We start from the raw sequence: 20,940 nt of genomic DNA, 5'->3' as shown, positions 1-20,940 counted from the left end.
GGAGGAGGTCATTCGGCCCTTCGAGCCAGCACCGCCATTCAATGTGATCATGGCTGATCATTCTCAATCAGTACCCCGTTCCTGCCTTCTCCCCATACCCCCTGACTCCGCTATCCTTAAGAGCTATATCCAGCTCTCTCTTGAATGCATTCAGAGAATTGGCCTCCACTGCCTTCTGAGGCAGAGAATTCCACAGATTCACAACTCTCTGACTGAAAAAGCTTTTCCTCATCTCAGTTCTAAATCTGAAATAAAAACAGGAATGACTGGAAATACCTGGAGATCAAGCAACATCTCTGGAATGCAGAACACCGTTCATGTTCGATGGGTCTGATGAAGGATCTTTGGCCTAAAACATAACTGGATTTCTCCTTTCTATTGATCGTGTCCAACTTGCCGAGTGCATCCAGCATTTTCTGTTTTATGACAATTTTTGTTTTGTTTCCTCAAGCCATTTTACAATAGAATTGTTTCTGTTTAGATATTCCTCGTGCACTTAACTTCCATCTGTTCTGATTTATATCTCTTGACCTGCCAGAGCATTAATAGCCTCTTCCTCTGCTCCGTGTACACAAGAAAGGAGTCCGGTACACAATGTGAAAATCTCCATTCACTATACCCCTTTCTCAGCCTCATCTTACCACTGCTTGAGGCTAGTTAAACAGCTCACGGTTATTCTATCACAGCTCAGAAATGCAATAGCGGACTGCAAGGGAGACCCACACCAGTTTGTCTTAGTGCTGTTTGTACAGATGTTTTGATGGGGATTTTCTGCATGGATTTAGGCTCGATGGTGGTCGTCAGCAGTAATTAGTGGAGCATAAATGTAAGGAAATCAGAGCAGTGCAGAAATAGTAGGGTTGTAATAGTAAACAATTTTAACTTCCCTAATACTGACTTGGGGAATATTGACAGATTGCCTTAGTACTAAAGGATGAGGTAGAATAGAATTTGTTAAGCGTGTCCAGATTTTTGAAGCTATATATAGATCAGCCTACTAGAAAAGGGGTTAGGCTGGATCTCATAGAAAATGAGGTTGGGCAAGTGGATAATGTGCCAGTGCCTCTGGACATCAGTGCTGTTAAAGGTCCTGCCAGTAACTGAAGACTTCCCTCTTGTATTTGCCCTTCCCTTTGAATGTGACCTTTCAAAGTGCAACACCTCACACCTGCCATTATTCCACCCATATCTGTACCTGGTCTATATTGTGCTGTATCCTCTGACAGCCTTCCTCGCTGCCTGCAGCTTCCCAATTTTGTCTGTAACTGTCTGTAACTTGACTGAGTAACTCATCAATATGTTTGTCCAAATCATTTAAATATACAAGCAGAAGTCCCAAATCTGCGGAACAAGACTGGTCACAGAGCTCCAGGCAGAGCGATATCTTTCTACCGAAGCAGGCACAAAATGCTGGAGTAACTCAGCGGGTCAGGCAGCATCTTGGGAGAGAAGGAATGGGTGACATTTCAGGTCGAGACCCTTCTTCAGACTGAAGTCTGAAGAAGGGTCTCGACCCAAAATATCACCCATTCCTTCTCGCCCAAGATGCTGCCTGACCCGCTGAGTTACTCCAGCATTTTGTGTCCACCTTCGATTTAAACCAGCATCTACAGTTGTTTTTCCTAGACATCTTTCTACCTCTACCCTCTGCCTTCTGTGCGATGTAGGCCAGATGCAGGTAAATCGGATTAGCTTAGTTGAAGCATTGTGTCAATATGAACAAATTGGGGCTGTTTATTGAATTTGAGGACTCCAGGCCAGTTCTGAGTCCAAGCTACCAACACTGTGAATCACATGCATTTTAATTTTTTGGATGAGTCTACCATGAGGGACCTTGATGAATGCTTTACAAAATGTCCACGTGCACAACATCCGTTGCCCTACCCTTTGTCACCTCCTCAAAAACTGTTTGTAAGACATGACTTGTCCCAGACAAAGTCATGCTGATTGTCCCAAACTAACCCATTTCCCTCCAAATGTGAGTAAATTCTATCCATAAGAATCCAATCCAATAGCTTCCATACCACTGATGGAAGTCTCACCAGCCTATAATTTCCCGGATTATCTCTTCTTCCCTTCTTGCTTTTCATTATAGGAGAAGAATTAGGCCATTCGGCCCATCAAGTCCATTCCGCCATTCAATCATGGCTGATCTATCTCTCCCTCCTAACCACATTCTCCTGCCTTCTCCCCATGATCTCTGACACCCAAATCAATCAAGAATCGATCAATTTCTACCTTAAGAATATCCATTGACTTGGGCTCCACAGCCTTCTGAAACAAAGGAATAACATTGACTAATCTCCAGTCTTCCTGGACTTGGCCTGTGGCTAGAGAGGATATGAATATAGCTGCAGAGGCCCCTGAAATCTATTCTCTTGCCTCTCTCAATAACCTGGGATAGACCACATCAGCACCGCTCTTTAAGAGACCCACCTCCACCTTCTGGATCTCAAAATGCCCTTGTATGTCGTTTCTGACACACATAATTCCCTGCTCAAGATTTTTCCTGCTTTTTCTTTATTCCTCAAATGGCCTGTCTGGTTTCATCTTTTTAAACCCCACATACAACTTCCTTAGACAGACACAAAAAGCTGGAGTAACTCAGCGGGACAGGCAGCATCTCTGGAGAGAAGGAATAGGTGACGTTACTGGTCGAGAGCCTTCTTCAGAAGGTTAAGGGAAACATTACAGCCAGTGGTGCCTGATGTGGAGTCAAAATGCTAATGACACAACTGTACAGATTCTGTATAGGCACAAAATGCTGAAGTATCTCAGCGGGACAGGCAGCATCTCTGGAAAGAAGCAATGAACCCATTCCTTCTCTCCAGAGATGCTGCCTGTCCCGCTGAGTTACTCCAGCATTTTGTGTCTATCTGCGGTTTAAACCAGCATCTGCAGTTCCTCTCTACACTGTAAGTATTGCCTGTGGGATAGGGCATTATTTCCACCATTACTTTGGGGCCTGTCCCGAGTTCCTGCGGAAGAAATCAGTAATGTTATGGGGCTGGGTGTCTGTTCTACTGGTGGCTGAACCTGCCCCATGCATAAAGGTGGAATCTCAGAATGGCACTGACCCATCAGGTGAAAAACCCAAGAGCCAGAGGGCCTCTCAATGCAACCCAGTTGGTCAATAGCCTGGCACTGTCCTTCAGTGTTCCAATGGCAGTGGCAAATAGAACAAACACATGGGGCAACACTCTTGTACATTGCAGTATTTACAACTGTGGACAAGTCACTTGTGTTAAGATGCAGCACTATTTTGCCCTGGAGAAACCCAAAAATGTCATTTTTAACATTGACAACCGTTATGGAGAAGCGATATAGGATAAAACTTATTTCCAAAAAAGGCTCAAATTGTCAATTGTAAATTTTATCTACCATAACTCCATTTGCCCTAGTTTAAACTTGGTATGCTTGGTTGAGAAAAACTGGGAGAAATTTTAGATGGTACCACAAACTCTAACAAGGTTTAACATATCAAACTAGAACCAATGCAGTCCCAGAAAACAGGTTAGAATCACAGATTATTAACAAAAGTAACTGAAAGGTCACAAATTGTTTCATTATTGTATCCCTCGTTATTGTTTCACTTTGCACGATAAACAATTGTGTAATTAATAAAACACTACATGAAGTTTAATATTCATGAAGTTTTAGTTTAATAAACTTCATGAAATTAATAAAACACTACATGAGGGATGGAGTGCAGCGTAGGCTAACTAGGTTAATTTCCAGGATGGCGGGACTGTCATATGTTGAAAGAATGGAGCGACTGGGCTTGTATACACTGGAATTTAGAAGGATGAGAGGGGATCTTATTGAAACGTTTATGATTACTAAGGGATTGGACATGCTAGAGGCAGGAAACATGTTGGGGGAGTCCAGAACCAGGGGCCACAGTTTAAGAATAAGGGGTAGGCCATTTAGAACGGAGATGAGCAAAAACTTTTTCACCCAAAGAGTTGTAAATCTGTGGAATTCTCTGCCTCAGAAGGCAGTGGAGGCCAATTCCCTGGATGCTTTCAAGAGAGAGCTGGATAGAGCTCTTAAAGATAGCGGAATCAAGGGATATTGGGAAAAGGCAGGAACGGGGTACTGATTGTGGATGATCAGCCGTGATTACAGTGAATGGCGGTGCTGGCGCGAAGGGCCAAATGGCCTACTCCTGCACCTATTGTCTATTGTCTATTTTTTAAAATAGCTTGGAAAATTACCAACAGAAGTAGCTACACTTTTGACCAAATATAAAGGGAGAAAGCTGAACGCACAAGGGTAGAATTGGTGTTCTTTGTCAGCCGAGAATATCAGGCATGCACATATTGAACGTGCTGCCTTCCCAGGGTCAGCTTTTTACATGAACACGATATGGTGCCCACATCTGATTTGTCAATTTGCAATTGGGAGCACAAGTTCACATATTCCTTGAAGGGAAGTAGAATTCATCATTATTATGTTTCTGTTGTTATTATAAAATGAGTGAAAAAATAAATAACACCACAGTTAATAATCATTAATAAATACTTCAGTTCGAGAAGGGGGCCATAGAAAGTACAAAGCATCAAGTTTAATCCGGAAAAGGGAGGTCTTTTTTTCTTTTAATGGTGGGACACTGGTCTTGGGGGTTACGACACAATATTACAGGCAGAGGCACATCCAAACTGGATTTATAAACGTTGGTTTTTGTGTTACAGACCGAGCAGAGGCCATCCTGAGTAGATTAGTAGATCCTGGCAGGCAGTGACTAGTGGGGTACCGCAAGGCTCAGTGCTGGGACCCCAGCTATTTACAATATATATTAATGATTTGGGCGAGGGAATTGAATGCAACATCTCCAAGTTTGCGGATGACACGAAGCTGGGGGGCAGTGTTAGCTGTGAGGAGGATGCTAGGAGACTGCAACGTGACCTGGATAGGTTAGGTGAGTGGGCAAATGCATGGCAGATGCAGTATAATGTGGATAAATGTGAGGTTATCCACTTTGGTGGCAAGAACAGGAAAGCAGACTATTATCTGAATGGTGGCCGATTAGGAGAAGGGGAGATGCAGCGAGACCTGGGTGTCATGGTACACCAGTCATTGAAAGTAGGCATGCAGGTGCAGCAGGCAGTGAAGAAAGCAAATGGTATGTTGGCATTCATAGCGAGGGGATTTGAGTATAGGAGCAGGGAGGTTCTGCTGCAGTTGTACAGGGCCTTGGTGAGACCACACCTGGAGTATTGCGTGCAGTTTTGGTCTCCTAATCTGAGGAAAGACATTCTTGCCATAGAGGGAGTACAGAGAAGGTTCACCAGATTGATTCCTGGGATGGCAGGACTTACATATGAAGAAAGACTGGATAGACTTGGCTTGTACTCGCTGGAATTTAGAAGATTGAGGGGGGATCTTATAGAAACTTACAAAATTCTTAAGGGGTTGGACAGGCTAGATGCAGGAAGATTGTTCCCGATGTTGGGGAAGTCCAGAACAAGGGGTCACAGTTTAAGGATAAGGGGGAATTCTTTTAGGACCGAGATGAGAACGTTTTTTTTCACACAGAGTGGTGAATCTGTGGAATTCTCTGCCACAGAAGGTAGTTGAGGCCAGTTCATTGGCTATATTTAAGAGGGAGTTAGATGTGGCCCTTGTGGCTAAAGGGATCGGGGGTATGGAGAGAAGGCAGGTACAGAATACTGAGTTGGATGATCAGCCATGATCATATTAAATGGCGGTGCAGGCTCGAAGGGCCGAATGGCCTACTCCTGCACCTATTTTCTATGTTTCTATGTTTCTATTAGGTGGTTGCTCTATCTTGGGTTTCTGGAAAGAATGTTCATGTCAATTGGACGTATTAATGAAGTATTCTGTGAGAAACTGATGGCAATTCTTTGTCACAGCCAAAAGTGGTATTTCAGCTGACTGGATATGGAACTTTTCTTGCTGATGTTCCGTGCACAGCAGTTCATGAGCAAAAAGCTGGAAAACGCACGAGGAACTTAGCAGGCCAGGCGGCCAAACTTCTGTGGAGGAGCTCCGAGCTGCTTCTCGGGTGGGAAATGAAAAGAGGACATTCCGGGACCCTTTTTCGCATTGGTACATGGTGATGTTTGTTGAAATGCCATGTTCAGAGCACGTGAAACATACTTTAAAGGGCTGGACTGGAGGATGCACCTGCTCCAGAGTATCAGAACCGATCCTTCAATGTGGCTTCAGTGCTGGGGGACTGGGCTGATGGATGTCTGCACCATTCTGAACCCATATTTGCAAAAGTACTTGGCTGCTTCAGAGGCAATGTACACCATATGTACATTGTATGGTGGCACGGTGGCGCAGTGGTAGAGTTGCTGCCTTACAGCGTATGCAGCGCCGGAGACTCAGGTTTGATCCTGACTACGGGCGCCGTCTGTACGGAGTTTGTACGTTCTCCCCGTTAGCTGCGTGGGTTTTCTCCGAGATCTTCGGTTTCCTCCCACACTCCAAAGATGTACAGGTATAGGTATGTAGGTTAATTGGCTGGGCAAATGTAAAAATTGTCCCTAGTGGGGGTGTAGGATAGTGTTACGGGGATCGCTGGGCGGCACGGACCCGGTGGGCCGAAGGGCCTGTTTCTGCGCTGTATCTCTAAATGTAAATCTAAACTACAATAGGAGAAAGTAGATCATTGTGCAAATAACAGGGAACATTCATATACAGATGCTCCTCGACTTACGATATTTCGACTTTACGATGGTGCAAAAGCGAAACATATTCAGTAGAAACCGTACTTCCAATTTTGGATTTTGATCTTTTCTCAGGCTGGCGATATGCGTTTTCGACTTACTATATTTTCGATTTACAATGGGTTTATTGGAACGTACCCCATCATAATTCGAGGGGCACCTGCTCTACCATAGAGCGAGTATAGCCTGATTCTTGGCAAGCAATTTTGCACATCTTTCCAAGCAAATCGCTGTATGTGTATTCAGTAATAGCTATTTCAGTTCATAAAAGGGCTTCATTATCTGCAGCAACACAAGGTTAGAGCTGATCCATCAGTTACAGCCAGCCCTTTACAAACGCCAGCTACCCGGACAAACATGGAGAAAGGCGATTGCTCTTCCACTATAGACGATGTACTGGTACCTGCTCAATCTGTGTAAGAATCGTTGACATGCTGCTGAGGCAAAGTGTTTGGGAACAATGTTTAGGGTTAAATTGACGTCGTTAAACTTTGTCATTGGTTCGGCTGCATCGGAACTTGTCAGAGATAATTTCAAGAATGATTCCATAACTCCAGATGCCGCCTCCCTGAGCAACCTGCAGCTTTGCTGACTGCAAAATGGAGAAAGGTATTTGGAGGGGAACTGATGAATCGCGAAATCCCACGTCACATAGTACATCCGTGCCTTCCCGACATTTGACCTTTCCAAACATCCAGAAATAGCTCCGATGGTCATCATCCTTGAACGGGCGTAATGACAGCTAAGCTGCAAAGCTACTTCACAAAGGGAAGATTGTCTACAAGCCTCAGCGAAACGACAAGAAGAGGCATTAAATCGGGAGCATGGAATGGCACATCTGCCAGCTGCATCAAATCTCTCGTTGCACAATCAGCACCGAGAAGGGTTAGGAACAAGGCCTCCTTGTGCAACAACGTGACACACAAGCGACAGCACATATGAGGAGATAATTGCGAATCAAGGAAGTTGTTAAAAAAGAAAAATGATGTAAAGGTGTAGCTCCACAGATGCAGATGCTAAATCTAACTCGGTGAGATTAGGGAGCTGCACTGCAGAGGTGGGGCTATAGCAGGGCCATTACTCTATCAGCATTAGGATGTAGAAGGGGATTAACACGGAAAATTTGTCCCATGGACCAAAGATACTAGAGGAGCAAGATAGACCACTCGACCCTGAAAACCGTCAAGGCGCCATTTTAGTAGGCAGAAACTTGCAGGAACATTTTAAAAAGAAAAATAACAAAAGTCTGTGAGTTGATAGATGAGATATAATCTGCATTTTAATGGTATCATCACACATACTGTTCCCCCAAAACACTGATTACACTGCAAGAGGCATAGCGAACGGCGGGTTTTGCTTACTAAAATGGCGGACATTACGCTCCGTTGCGTACTACACTTCAGTATAGGTGATTTCAACGGAGTGGTCATAGAAACATAGAAAATAGGTGCAGGACTAGACCATTCGGCCCTTCGAGCCTGCACCGCCATTCAATATGATCATGGCTGATCATCCAACTCAGTATCCCGTACCTGCCTTCTCTCCATACCCCCTGATCCCTTTAGCCACAAGGGCCACATCTAACTCCCTCTTAAATATAGCCAATGAACTGGCCTCAACTACCTTCTGTGGCAGAGAATTCCACTGGTCCATCTTGCTCCTCTAGTATCTCTGCCATGGACTGACAAGGACCATTATCCTCCCTTTGAATACTGCCAATGGGTGGGCAACCTTGACTTTAGCAATTTTTACACTACAATAGAATGCATAGGTCAAGTATGCAGTTTACAAGAGAGAGTTAGATTTAGCTCTCAGGGCTAAGGGAATCAAGGGATATGGGGAAAAAGCTGGAATGGCGTACTGATCTTGGATGATCAGCCATGATCATATTGAATGGCGGTGCTGGCTCAAAGGGCCGAATGGCCTACTCCTGTGCCTATTTTCTATGTTTCTATGCTAGTTGTCAAATCTCTTGTAGCAGCAAAAATAAAGCACACAGTGACCTCTGGATCAGGTAACATCATAGTTGTATACATTTAAATGTTTTCCACCCTCCATCTTCGACACATCACTACTGACAGACTTGGATGGAGTGGATGCAGAGAGGATGGTTCCACTAGTGGGAGAGTCTGGGATCAGAGCCTCAGAATGTACATTGGGTGGTGCCAGCAATGGCCGCCTCTCCAACAGTCTTCCTTCCTTCTTTGGTGTTTATGTTTAGTATGTGTTAAATGTATGTTTTAGTGTTCTTTAGTTTGTTTTATGTGGGGGGTGGGGCAGGGGGGGGGGGGGGGGGGTTGGGGGAAACATTTTAAAATCTCTTTCCTCGACGGAGATGCAATTTTTTCCCGTATCGTATCTCCGTCCGCACTGCGGCCTAACATCGAGGAGCTGGCGGTCTTTGCTGGAGACCGACTTCGGGAGCTCCAACCGCGGGAGGCTGCGGACTTTAATATTGTGGAGCCCACGGTCCCTGATTAGAGACCGACTTCGGGAGCTCCAAGCCACAGGAGCTTTGACTGTCCCCGACGCGGGAGCTTCGATCGCCCCGACACGGGACCTTTGACTGCTGGCTGCGGTGCTTCAATTACCCCGACTGCCCCGACCGTGGGAGAACAAGGAGGAAGATTGGACTTCATTGCCTTTCATCACAGTGAGGAATGTGGGGAGTCCGATGTGGTGGATGTTTATGTTAACTTTTATGTAGTTGTGCGTCTTGTTGCTTTTCACTTAGTATGGCTGTATGGTTATTCGAGTTTCACTGTTCCTTAATTGGTACACGTGACAATAAACAGGCCTTTGAACCTTTGAAGCTTTGAAGAACAAAAGTACATTCCTTTAGGAAGATGAGGAGGGATTTCTTTTGTCAGAGGGTGGTGAATCTAATGGAATTCATTGCCACAGAAGGCCAGGTCAATGGATATTTTTAAGGTAAAGATAGATAGATTCTTGATTAGTACGGGTGTCGGGGGTTATGGGGAGAAGGCAGGAGAATGGGGTTGAGGGAAAGATATGATAGCCATGATTGTATGGCAGAGTGGACGATGCCTAATTCTGCTCCTATTACTTATGAACATATGGCAGGTACTTGGATAGGGACGTTTGGGAGGGATATGGGCCAATCGTGGACAGGTGGGGCTAATGTTGATTGGGCATCATGATTGGCATGGGCAACTTGGGCCGAAAGACCCTTTCCCTGTTGTATGACTCTGACTTTCTATGACTCATGATCTTTTCATTAATACAAGGTTAAGAAGATAGTTTGCCATGGATCAACTGTACACAAAATCTCTGCTTCCTGCAAAACTTCAAGAAAGAACTTGGAGCATCCTGGTTTGACCCCACCAAGGAACATGCTTGACCACAAATCCAATTGTTGGATGGATTTGGAAGGGTTATCAAAGTTCATAGCCCTTCCAAAACAGTTGAACGGTGATACGAGCAGCAGCAAACATGGTAGCACAAGTTTGGCACAGATGTTGGGAAATTACTACCTCTGATTATGAAAGGCACAGCATCTAAACTCGGACATTTAAAAGTATCACACGGTTGTATTTCTCAATTGTAAATATCTGGCAGTTCACAAGATCATAAGACAGAGGAGCAGAATGAGGCCATTCAGCCCAGAGGATCTGCTCCACTGCTTTATCATGGCTGATCTATTTATTCCCTCTCAACCCCATTCTCCTGCCTTCTCCCCGTAACCCCGACACCCTTCCGAATCAAGAACCCATCAATCTCCTCCTTAAACAATACCCAACAACCTGGTCGCCACAGCCCTCTGTGGCAATGAATTCCACAGATTCACCACTCTCTGGCTAAATAAATTCCTCCTCATCTCTACTCTGTTATTGCCAGCTCAGTGTGGAATTCAACAGCTTCAGATAATGAGCTTGTACGGCATTTTTCCAGCATTTTTCCCCTCACCTCTTTCAATAATTTTAGATTTTTTTCATCTCGAGTGACATCTCTCCAGACCTCTTTCAGTCAACACCACAACAATGTCTCTGGTCTCTATCTTCTCGTCCTGGTCTCTATCTTCTCGTCTTCTGCCCTGTGAACTCCTCTGCAACATTAAACTTGCTTATTTCTAACATTTCCCAGTTCTGATGAAATGCCATTCATAAGTTCAAAAGTGATAGGAGCAGAATTAGGCCATTCGGCCCATCAAGTCAACTCCATCTTCAATCATGGTATCACAAAATGCTCGAGTAACTCAGCGGGTCAGGCAGCATCTCAGTAGAGAAGGAATGGGTGACGTTTCGGGTCGAGACCCTTCTTCAGACTGATGTCAGGGGGGGGGGGGGGCGGGACAAAGACAGGATGGATGTCTGATCTATCGTTCCCTCTCAACCCCATTCTCCTGCCTTCTCCCCATAACCCCTGACACCCATACTAATCAAGAATCTGTGGCGGCTCCCGAGGGTCGGGCCATACCACTCACGACCCCTCGGCACGGGAATGGGTCGATCCAAGGAGGCGGACTTCGGCCGGGAGTATAAAGGTCAAGGACCGCATGACTCTCATTCCCTTTTGGAGTTCCAGAGATACAGTAAACACACTTTCGTTAATCCTGACTACTTGTCGTTATTTCGGCCTACTTGGCCCACTACATTGGTGTCCCCTGGCCTTTTTCAGCCGACACCTTACCAGCGCCCAGAAGAAGTATAGTGCGTTCGACCGCGAGCTCCTGGCCCTGTACCAGGCGGTACGTCACTTCCGCTACTTTCTGGAGGGACGTCCGTTCACAGCATTCACGGACCACAAGCCACTAACTTTCGCCTTCACGAAGGTTGCAGACCCGTGGTCCGCCCGACAACAGCGTCAGTTGGCGTACATTTCAGAGTACACAACCATCCGTTTCGTGGAGGGGAAAGAAAACCGGGTGGCCGACGCGTTGTCGCGCCCCGCCGTCGAGGTGGTTTTGGATGTGGCGCCTGGCATTGACTATTCAGCCCTGGCGGTGGCTCAACTGGTGGACGACGAGATACCCGCCTACCGGACTGCCATCTCCGGCCTCCGCCTTGAGGATGTCCCTCTCGGCCCCAATGGAGCGACAATTTTGTGCGACGTGTCATTGGGCCAACCACGCCCCATCGTGCCTGCTGACTGGCGCAGGCGGATTTTCGATGTAATCCACGGGTTGGCTCACCCATCCATCCGGACGACAGTCGCACTGGTGGCCACACGGTTCATGTGGCACGGTCTCCGCAAGCAGGTTGGCAATTGGGCCCGCACCTGCATCGCGTGCCGGACGGCGAAGATCCAGCGCCACGTCCGGGCGCCTCTCCAGCAAATCGGTCTGCCAAACCGCCGATTTGACCACCTGCACGTGGACATTGTGGGTCCCCTCCCGACTTCGAGGGGCATTACTCACCTCCTCACGGTGGTTGACAGGTTCACCCGGTGGCCAGAGGCCATACCATTGACCGACACGTCCACGGCCACGTGTGCTCGAGCGTTGGCTGCAAATTGGATCGCACGCTTTGGGGTGCCGGTGGACCTTACATCAGACCGGGGACCGCAGTTCACCTCTGAATTGTGGTCAGCCATGGCTGAGCTGTTAGGGGTTCGGCTTCACCACACCACGGCCTACCATCCGCAGGCTAACGGCCTGGTGGAGAGGTTCCACCGGCAGCTCAAGGCTGCGTTGAAGGCACGACTCTCCGGCCCCGATTGGATGGACGCACTGCCGTGGGTCTTATTAGGCATCCGGACGGCACCAAAGGAGGACCTCGCAACGTCATCAGCCGAGCTCGTCTACGGGTCGCCGCTCACCGTGCCCGGGGAGTTCGTGCCCTCGTCGCCGGGGCAGGAGGAACAGTCCTCGTTCACCCTACAGCGCCTTCGTGAGCGAGTGGGAAAACTGGCACCCGTCCCTACGTCTCACCATGGGACGTTCCACCCGCACGTCCCATTGGACCTTCGGGATCGTGCCTACGTTTTTCTCCGCCGCGACGCCCATCGAGCATCGCTTCAGAGACCTTATGAGGGCCCCTTCAAGGTGCTGAAGCACGGTGAGACAACTTTTGTGTTGGACATGGGGGGCCGACCGGAGGCCGTGTCAATTAATCGCCTCAAGCCAGCGCACTTGGACATTGACCAGCCGGTGCGGGTTGCACAGCCTCGGCCGCGCGAGCGCCCCCCTTTGCAAGTGCCTCCAACACCGCACCCGCCGATCCCCTCATCTCGACCGGTATTTGTACCCCCTTCTCCACCCCCGTTTGTCCCTCCAGCTGTGCCCCCGCCAGCCCCCCCGTTTGTCCCTCCAGCTGTGCCCCCGCCAGACCCCCCGTCAGACGGGTACCGTACACGGTTCGGTCGACTAGTGCGACCACCGGTGCGTTTCGTGCCTCTGGTTCTGGGGGGGGGGGGGGGGTCCTGTGGCGGCTCCCGAGGGTCGGGCCATACCACTCACGACCCCTCGGCACGGGAATGGGTCGATCCAAGGAGGCGGACTTCGGCCGGGAGTATAAAGGTCAGGGACCGCATGACTCTCATTCCCTTTTGGAGTTCCAGAGATACAGTAAACACGCTTTCGTTAATCCTGTCTACTTGTCGTTATTTCGGCCTACTTGGCCCACTACAAATCTATCTAACTCTGCCTTAAAAATATCCATCGACGTGGCCTCCACAGCCTTCTGTGGCAATGAATTCCACAGATTCACCACCAAAATAAATTCCTCATCCTCCCCTTCCCAATGGAACATCCTTTAATTCTGAGCTTATGATCTCTGATCCTAGACTCTCCCACCAGTGGAAACATTCTCTCCACTCTATCCAGGACTTTCGCTATTCGAAGACAAATGTTTCTCTCCCCACAGATATTGGCTGAGCAGCTAAATATTTTTGACATTTGTTTTATTTCAGGATGTCTAGCAACTGCCGTATTCTAACGTCAGAACTAAAGCAGGTTTGATTTCTAATGAGAAGCTGACCTGAAGAAACCATTACAAGTGACCATATCACCTGTCATATGTTATATAGCATTATCTATTTTTGATGTTACAGAAAGTATTGTTACAGCTTATAAAAAGTTACGCTGTGTTATTTTTAAGAATGTTGCAATCTAAACCACTGTCTTAGTTTATCATTGAGCTAGTCGAAACAGAATTCAGTGGTTGCATTCAGTGGTTGCAAACTAGAGAAATTAAACCACGGGTTTTCTCACAGCAAGTACAATTAGATCACTAAAATCACCAACTGGCCTGGTCTTAGGTCCAGTAATTGTTAGATCTTGTTCTCAAGGTTCAGCTAATAAATTGAAAATACACTTGTCCCATTTCTTCCAGAGACGAGGCCTAAAAGTTTCTTATCTGTATCCTGACCAAAAAGACTTCATGAGGTATAAACTGTTTGGGATATCGCCAAGCTGAAGGGAACAATCCACGAACAAAGGTGGCATATTTGAAATGGGCAGTGGACTTGAACAGAATCACAAATGACCATATTGTTAGCAACAAGTGGACACTCAGCAACGGATTTTGTACCTCGAGGTTGAAAACCTTTCCATATTTGTCCTTTAGATTTATAGTCTGTAGAAGTACCGCAGGGAAACAGAATCTTCAGCCCTCCAAGTCCACATTAACCATCGATCACCTGTACACTCGTTCTGCATTATCCCACTTTAACATTCCACACTCTCGGGGCAATTTACAGAAGTCAATTAACCTACAAACCTGCACATCTTTGGAGTGTGGGAGGAAACCAGATCTCCTGGAGAAAGCGCATGCGGTCAAAGGGAGATTGTACAAACTCCTGTACAAACTGCACAGCACCTGTGATCAGGATCGAATGCACTCTAACGCTGAGAGGGAGCAGTTCTACTACTGCGACACCATCGCCCAGTCCTTAAAGAGAGGCATTTACAACCTCAAGACAGAGGGTGGATAGAGAACTCCAAAGGCATTAGGTAAACATCAGGTGAAAGTTCTAGCAAATGAGTAAGCTCTATAATGCTTACTATTGGCATCATGACATTGAGGCAGAAAGAATTGATTGCATCAGGGGTATCAAATCACATTATTGTCTTTTGTGCTTGGTGCAAGATTTAATAAAGCAGCTCAAACTGTGCACTATCATGTTTCATGTTAACACAACCCATTTTAGAAATCTAATGACGTTAATTTGTTCATGTGCAGGAAGGAACTGCAGATGCTGGTTTAAACCGAAGATAGACACAAAAAGCTGGAGTAACTCAGCGGGTCAGGCAGCGTCTCTGGAGAGAAGGAATGGGTGATGTTTCACGTCGAGGCCCTTCTTCAGACTGGTTACAGATCAGGGAAACGAGAGACATAGATGATGATGTGGAGAGATAAAGAGCAACGAATGAAAGATGCAAAAAAGTAACCATGATAAAGGAAACAGGCCATTGTAAGCTGTTTGTTGGGTGAAAATGAGAAGCTAGTGAGACTTGGGTGGGGGAGGGAAAGAGAGAGAGGGAATGCCGGGACTACCTGAAGTGAGAGAAATCAACATTCACATCACTGGGCTGTAAGCTGCCCAAGCGAAATATGAGATGCTGTTTCTCCAGTTTGCGTTTAGCCTCACTCTGACAATGGAGGAGACCGAGGACATAAAGGTCTGTGTAGGAATGGGAAGGAGAATTAAAGTGTCCAGCAACTGGGAGATCAGGTTGGTTCACATGGGCTGAGCGAAGGTGTTCCGCGATACGATCGCCCAGTCTGCGTTTGGTCTCGCCGATGTATTCATTTGTTCATGCTGATCCAGTTCTGCACTTAAATGAGTTTCCTGAGACTACACTATAATCTGAAGGGACAGTGCATGTCAATTTCTGCAAACTGAACACTCTGGAGGCGGTTCTCAAAGACCCATCTTCAATGTTCTGCTGACCTATTGACAGCTTGCCTCCAAAGATATTTTAAACTTTTGAAAGTTCTTTGATGAGCTTTGACATTGATCGGCACTTTTCGCTAAAATTAGCAGACAGGAAATTGAATCTTCTCTGTCCAAACACACTTTTTGTTCGCATGCAATTTCCACCGAGCTACAGGTTCATTCCTTCAGACTATGTTCTCAGAATAATTATTCTTGAGGCCAGTTCAACCTCCTGAAGAATAATTATTCTTGAGGCCAGTTCAACCATGTACTTACACCTGTTCTAATGTCATCAGTTATTCCGGTTTCTTAGGATTTCCCAGGAGTGATCATATTCATTACAAACACAGGTATCACAAAATGCTGGAGTAACTCAGCAGGCCAGGCAGCATCTAGGAGAGAGGGAATGGGTGACGTTTCGGGTCGAGACCATTCTTCAGACTGATGACGTTTCGGGTCGAGACCCTTCTTCAGACTGACACATTACAAACACAGATGTTTATCTTATGGGATGAATTAATAGCATTCTAAAATTAGAGGAATGAAAATAATGAAAAAATAAATTGGGGAATGGGGAAGGACCAAGAGGCCAATTGTGCACAACTTACATAACTACCAAAAATCTCTCATAGGCCCAAATGGTGACCTTATGTATGAAACTGCTGAGTGGATAATTTCATATTATTATCCTGACATGAATCTGGAAATTACCATGAAAATATAAGCGACCCACTAAAGTTCTTACCTAAAGGGATGCATTTGAAAAATAGAGATGTTAAACTTTGAAAGAGCCTTCAGCAGTCAAATTGTTATGTACAGAAGACTATTTAGGCCAATGAACCTATTCTAGTGTCTAACAAACCCATTCCATTCTCCCTGTTCTTCCCTTATAGTCCTGCAAATTATTCCCTTTCAAGTGCCCATCCCAATTTCCTGAAGGAACAGATTTGAAAAATAAGGATCAATTTACTTCTCAACTGAAGTTTCATCCATTCTGCTCTTTGCAAGAACCATTCCATTTTCCAATTTCCCTCCATTTCTATCGTCAGACCCTTTGGTGGAGTATTTCATACATATACCCTGAAGTGACTTCATTCCCGAAACCTCAGTTTTCCCTCGACCATAGGTGAGAGAAGCCATAGCATCTTCTTATCTAATTTTGGGTAGCCTCTCTACAAGGTACAATTTAGGGCGAAAACAATATGGTATCCAATCAATATAAAACCTTTAAAGAGAGACTTAATCCTTTCCTTGCCTTCTTTTATGCAGAAGCATTAGGTTGTTTATATACCAAATATATGGGGCATTTCTAATCTCCTTAACTGTACTTTATTGTGTAGGAAGGAACTGCAGATGCTGGTTTAAATTGAAGATAGGCACAAAATGCTGGAGTAACTCAGAGAGTCAAGCAGCACCTCTGGAGAGAAGGAATGGGTGACGTTTCGGGTCGAGACCCTTCTTCAGACTGATGTCAGGGGAGTGGGAGGTGCATAAATAAGGAAGTGTATAGATACGGAAGTGAAAGGTGTGAAAACAGGACAGAGGGAATGAAGATCAAGGAAAATGTAGAATAGATCATTGTTAGTTGGGAGAAGGTAATAACAAAGCAGAGATTTAAAAATGTTGTCGGAGACAGTAAGACTGGTCGTAGAAATGGGAAGGGGTGGGGTTGGAGAGGGAGGGAAAGCAAGGGTTACTTGAAGTTTATACTTTGTTGTTATTTTATAAATCATAACCAATGAGATGCTGTATGAATAAGTAAAGGGCATGTGCAATTCAAGACCACCCATCAATGTTACATTACTGTGTCCTTACGAGGTAAAACATCAGTTCAACTTCATGAAAGAAAGTCAAATAGAATCCATTGACTTACCAAGAATACTTCTCCAGATATTCTTTGCTTTTCCACAACAATGGCGGTGTCATATAAATTATTCTATATATAAAGACAGAATTGGAAAACATTTAACTTAAAAATAATCAACGTGAAGAAACCAGGCAACACTGTTGCAAAAAGTTGTAGTTAGGACAGGAATTTGCATAATCGACAGATTTATTTTAAATTACTACTGAGTGGAATGCATGCTGTAAACTGACATTTTGTTCCATTCTATAACAATGCAGGCATTGCCTTGTGTTACATACTGTACAGTTCTGGTCACCCCATTACTAGGAGGATGTGGAGCTTTGAAAAGGGTGCAGTTCTAGAACGTTTACCAGAATGATGCCAGGAATAGAAGATATTAGACCAAGTGGACCCGTTGGGCCCAAACCTCTCCTGCATTGGTGCAGCACCCCCTCTCCCATCCCTCTCCCCTCCCCCTCTCCCCTCCGCCCCCCCTCTCCCCTCCCCCTCCCCCCCCCCTCTCCCCTCCCCCCTCTCCCCCCCTTCACTCCCCCCCTTCACTCCCCCCCTCCACTTCCCCTACTCCCCCTCCTCTTCCCCTCCCTCCCCTCTCCCCTCCCCCTCTCTCCTCACCCCCCCTCTCCCCTCCCCTCTCCACTCCCTCCCCCTCTCCCCTCCCCTCCCTCCCCTCCCCTCCCTCCCCCCTCTCCCCCTCTCCCATCCCCCCTCTCTCCTCCTCCCTCCCTCCCTCTCCCATCCCCCCCTCTCTCCTCCCCCTCCCTCCCTCCCTCCCTCCCACTCCATCCCCCTCAACCTCCCCCTTTCCCCCCTCCCCTCCCCCTCTCCCCTCCCCCTCTCCCCTCCACCCCTCTCCCCTCCCCCCTCCGCCCCCCCCTCTCCCCTCCCCCCTCTCCGCTCCCCCCTTCACTCCCCCCCTCCAATTCCCCTGCTCCCCCTCCTCTTCCCCTCCCTCCCCTCTCCCCTCTCTCCTCACCCCCCCCTCTCCCCTCCCCTCTCCACTCCCTCCCCCTCTCCCCTCCTCTCCCCTCCCCTCCCTCCCCCTCTCCCCCTCTCCCATCCCCCCCTCTCTCCTCCTCCCTCCCTCCCTCTCCCATCCCCCCTCTCTCCTCCCCCTCCCTCCCACTCCATCCCCCTCAACCTCCCTTATCCTCCCCCCTCCCTCCTCCCCCCTCCCTCCTCCCCCCCTCCCTCCTCCCCCCCCCTTCCCTCCACCAGGAGACAGATTTAAACTTTAAAATGTGAATAACTTAAAAAATATAACACCGATTTCAATGAAACTTCTTCCATTAGCACCAAAGCGACAACGGTGAGTAAGGTGGGCCAAAATTGTTGTGCTATTGTGTACCGTTTTGGCTGTAGTTCAGGAACAAACAAACAAACAAACAAACAAACAAACAAGAGTTTTAGTATATAGAATATTGTGTTGGAAAAAAACTGCAGATGCTGGTTTAAATCGAATGTAGACCCAAAGTGCTGGATTAACTCACCGGGCAGGCAGCATCTCGGGAGAGAAGGAATGGGTGACGTTTCGAGTCGAGACCCTTCTTCAGAAAATGTCACCCATTCCTTCCCTCCCGAGATGCTGCCTGACCCGCTGTGTTACTCCAGCATTTTGTGTCTAACTTAGAGGATATATTATTAGCCACAGGGAGAGAGGTTCAGCAGACTAGGATTGTTTTCTCTGGAAAGCCAGAGGTTGAAGGGTATGAAATTATGAGGGGCATGGATAGGGTAGACACTCACAACCTTTTCACCCCATGATGGAAATATGAAATACCAGAAGACATGCGTTGAAGGCGAGGGGGGGGGGGGGGGGGGGGGGGCAAAGTTTAAAGGTGATGTGCAGAACAAGTTTTTTTCCCCCAAAGAGAGTGGTGTGTGCCTGGAACAAACTGCTGGGGGTGGTGGTGAAGGCAGGTACGACATTTGCACTCATCAGTCTGAAGAAGGGTCTCGACCCGAAACGTCGCCCATTCCTTCTCTCCTGAGATGCTGTCTGACCTGCTGAGTTACTCCAGCATTTTGTGAAACAAATTTGTGCCAGCATCTGCAGTTATTTTCTTACACTAACAGTTGCATTTAAGGGACTTCTGGATGTGCGGAGAGTGGAGGGATATGGATTAAGTGCAGGTAGATGCAAGTTGGTCTTGGCATTGTGCTGGGTACAAATGCAGGACACGTTCCTGAGTTGCACTGTGCCGCACTGTCCAAGTTGACCAATTGTTACAGGTGCGTTACTCCAGCATTTCGTGCCTACCTTAGAGGATATATTATTAGCCACATGGAGAGAGGTTCAGCAGACTTGGATTGTTTTCCTCTGGAAAGCCAGAGGTTGAAGGGTATGAAATCATGAGAGGCATGGATAGGGTAGACACTTACAACCCATCCCAGGGTTCACCAGATTGATCCCTGGGATGGCGGGACTTTCATATGAAGAAAGACTGGATAGACTAGGCTTGTACTCGCTGGAATTTAGAAGACTGAGGGGGGGGGATCTTATAGAAACATATAAAATTCTTAAGGGGTTGGAGAGGCTAGATGCGGGAAGATTGTTCCCGATGTTGGGGGAGTCCAGAACAAGGGGTCACAGCTTAAGGATAAGGGGGAAGTCTTTTAGGACCGAGATGAGAAAACATTTCTTCACACAGAGAGTGGTGAGTCTGTGGAATTCTCTGCCACAGAAGGTAGTTGAGGCCAGTTCATTGGCTATATTTAAGAGGGAGTTAGATGTGGCCCTTGTGGCTAAAGGGATCAGGGGGTATGGAGAGAAGGCAGGTACAGGTTACTGAGCTGGATGATCAGCCATGATCATATTGAATGGCGGTGCAGGCTCGAAGGGCCGAATGGCCTACACCTGCACCTTTTTTCTATGTTTCCACCCCGTGATGGAAATATGAAATACCAGAAGGCATACGTAATGATTGCAATGATTGCAATGATTCCTGGGCTCACTGGACTACAACATTCAAAGTCATCTCATTCACTCGAGTCTACGCTGTCAACACGTTGAAAGCACAACGTTCAGTACAAGGTGGTTCCAGCGTCTCCCTGAAACTCTTTGAAGTGAGAGAGGACTTCAGTCTGACTCACCGAGCGCAGGAACTCTGCAAGGTCCCAGCTCCTCCAGGTTTCACACTCCACCCGGTTGGGCAACCTCGCTGCCATTGGTGTTGCCTGGGGGGGTGAAGGAGCCGCAGATGCTGGGGGGGTTAATAGACACAGAGACCCGCTGGAGCAACTACAGCTGAGAGCTCCCGACCCGCTCCGCTAGCTCACTCACTCTCACGCTCCAAACCAATGTCCCTTTAAAAAGACTATTCCCGGCACAAGGCGGAAGTATTTCGGTTGAAAGGGGTGTAGTGAAGGTTGTTCCCCATGGCTATTTCACTGTTGTGCAACCGGTAAATGTTTAACCACACGATAGGGGGAGGAAATCTAAGGGCAGAAATAGCCCAGTCCAATTACACTTGGTCGCTTACAGGGTCAGCAAAAGAAACACGTTAAGTGGCAGCCAGCAGTGGATGCAAAACAACACAA

The 20,940-nt window shown here is 47.0% G+C and overlaps 1 protein-coding gene across 2 annotated transcripts in view; it reads right to left on the bottom strand.

Annotated features, from left to right (window-relative positions):
* Positions 1 to 20,728, bottom strand: part of blnk (B cell linker) — a 220,857-nt gene extending 200,129 nt beyond the window's left edge. Inside the window, exons 1-3 of one of the 2 annotated variants that reach the window (XM_078412878.1) lie at positions 20,684 to 20,728; positions 20,494 to 20,577; positions 17,410 to 17,472 (exon numbers count right to left, since the gene is read on the bottom strand). In XM_078412878.1, the coding sequence (XP_078269004.1) occupies positions 17,410 to 17,472; positions 20,494 to 20,568 (138 nt within the window). In that variant the 5' untranslated portion in view covers positions 20,569 to 20,577; positions 20,684 to 20,728. Of the gene's footprint in view, positions 1 to 17,409; positions 17,473 to 20,493; positions 20,578 to 20,683 lie in introns of those variants that run through there. The other variant, XM_078412882.1, reaches the window with a different exon arrangement.
* Between the last annotated feature and the right edge of the window lie 212 nt (positions 20,729 to 20,940).

This window comes from Rhinoraja longicauda, chromosome 16 (assembly GCF_053455715.1).
Source record: "Rhinoraja longicauda isolate Sanriku21f chromosome 16, sRhiLon1.1, whole genome shotgun sequence".
Classification (NCBI taxonomy): Eukaryota; Metazoa; Chordata; class Chondrichthyes; order Rajiformes; family Arhynchobatidae; genus Rhinoraja; species Rhinoraja longicauda.
The sequence above is the reverse complement of the archived record's forward strand: the minus strand, read 5'-3'. Positions and strand labels throughout refer to the sequence as shown.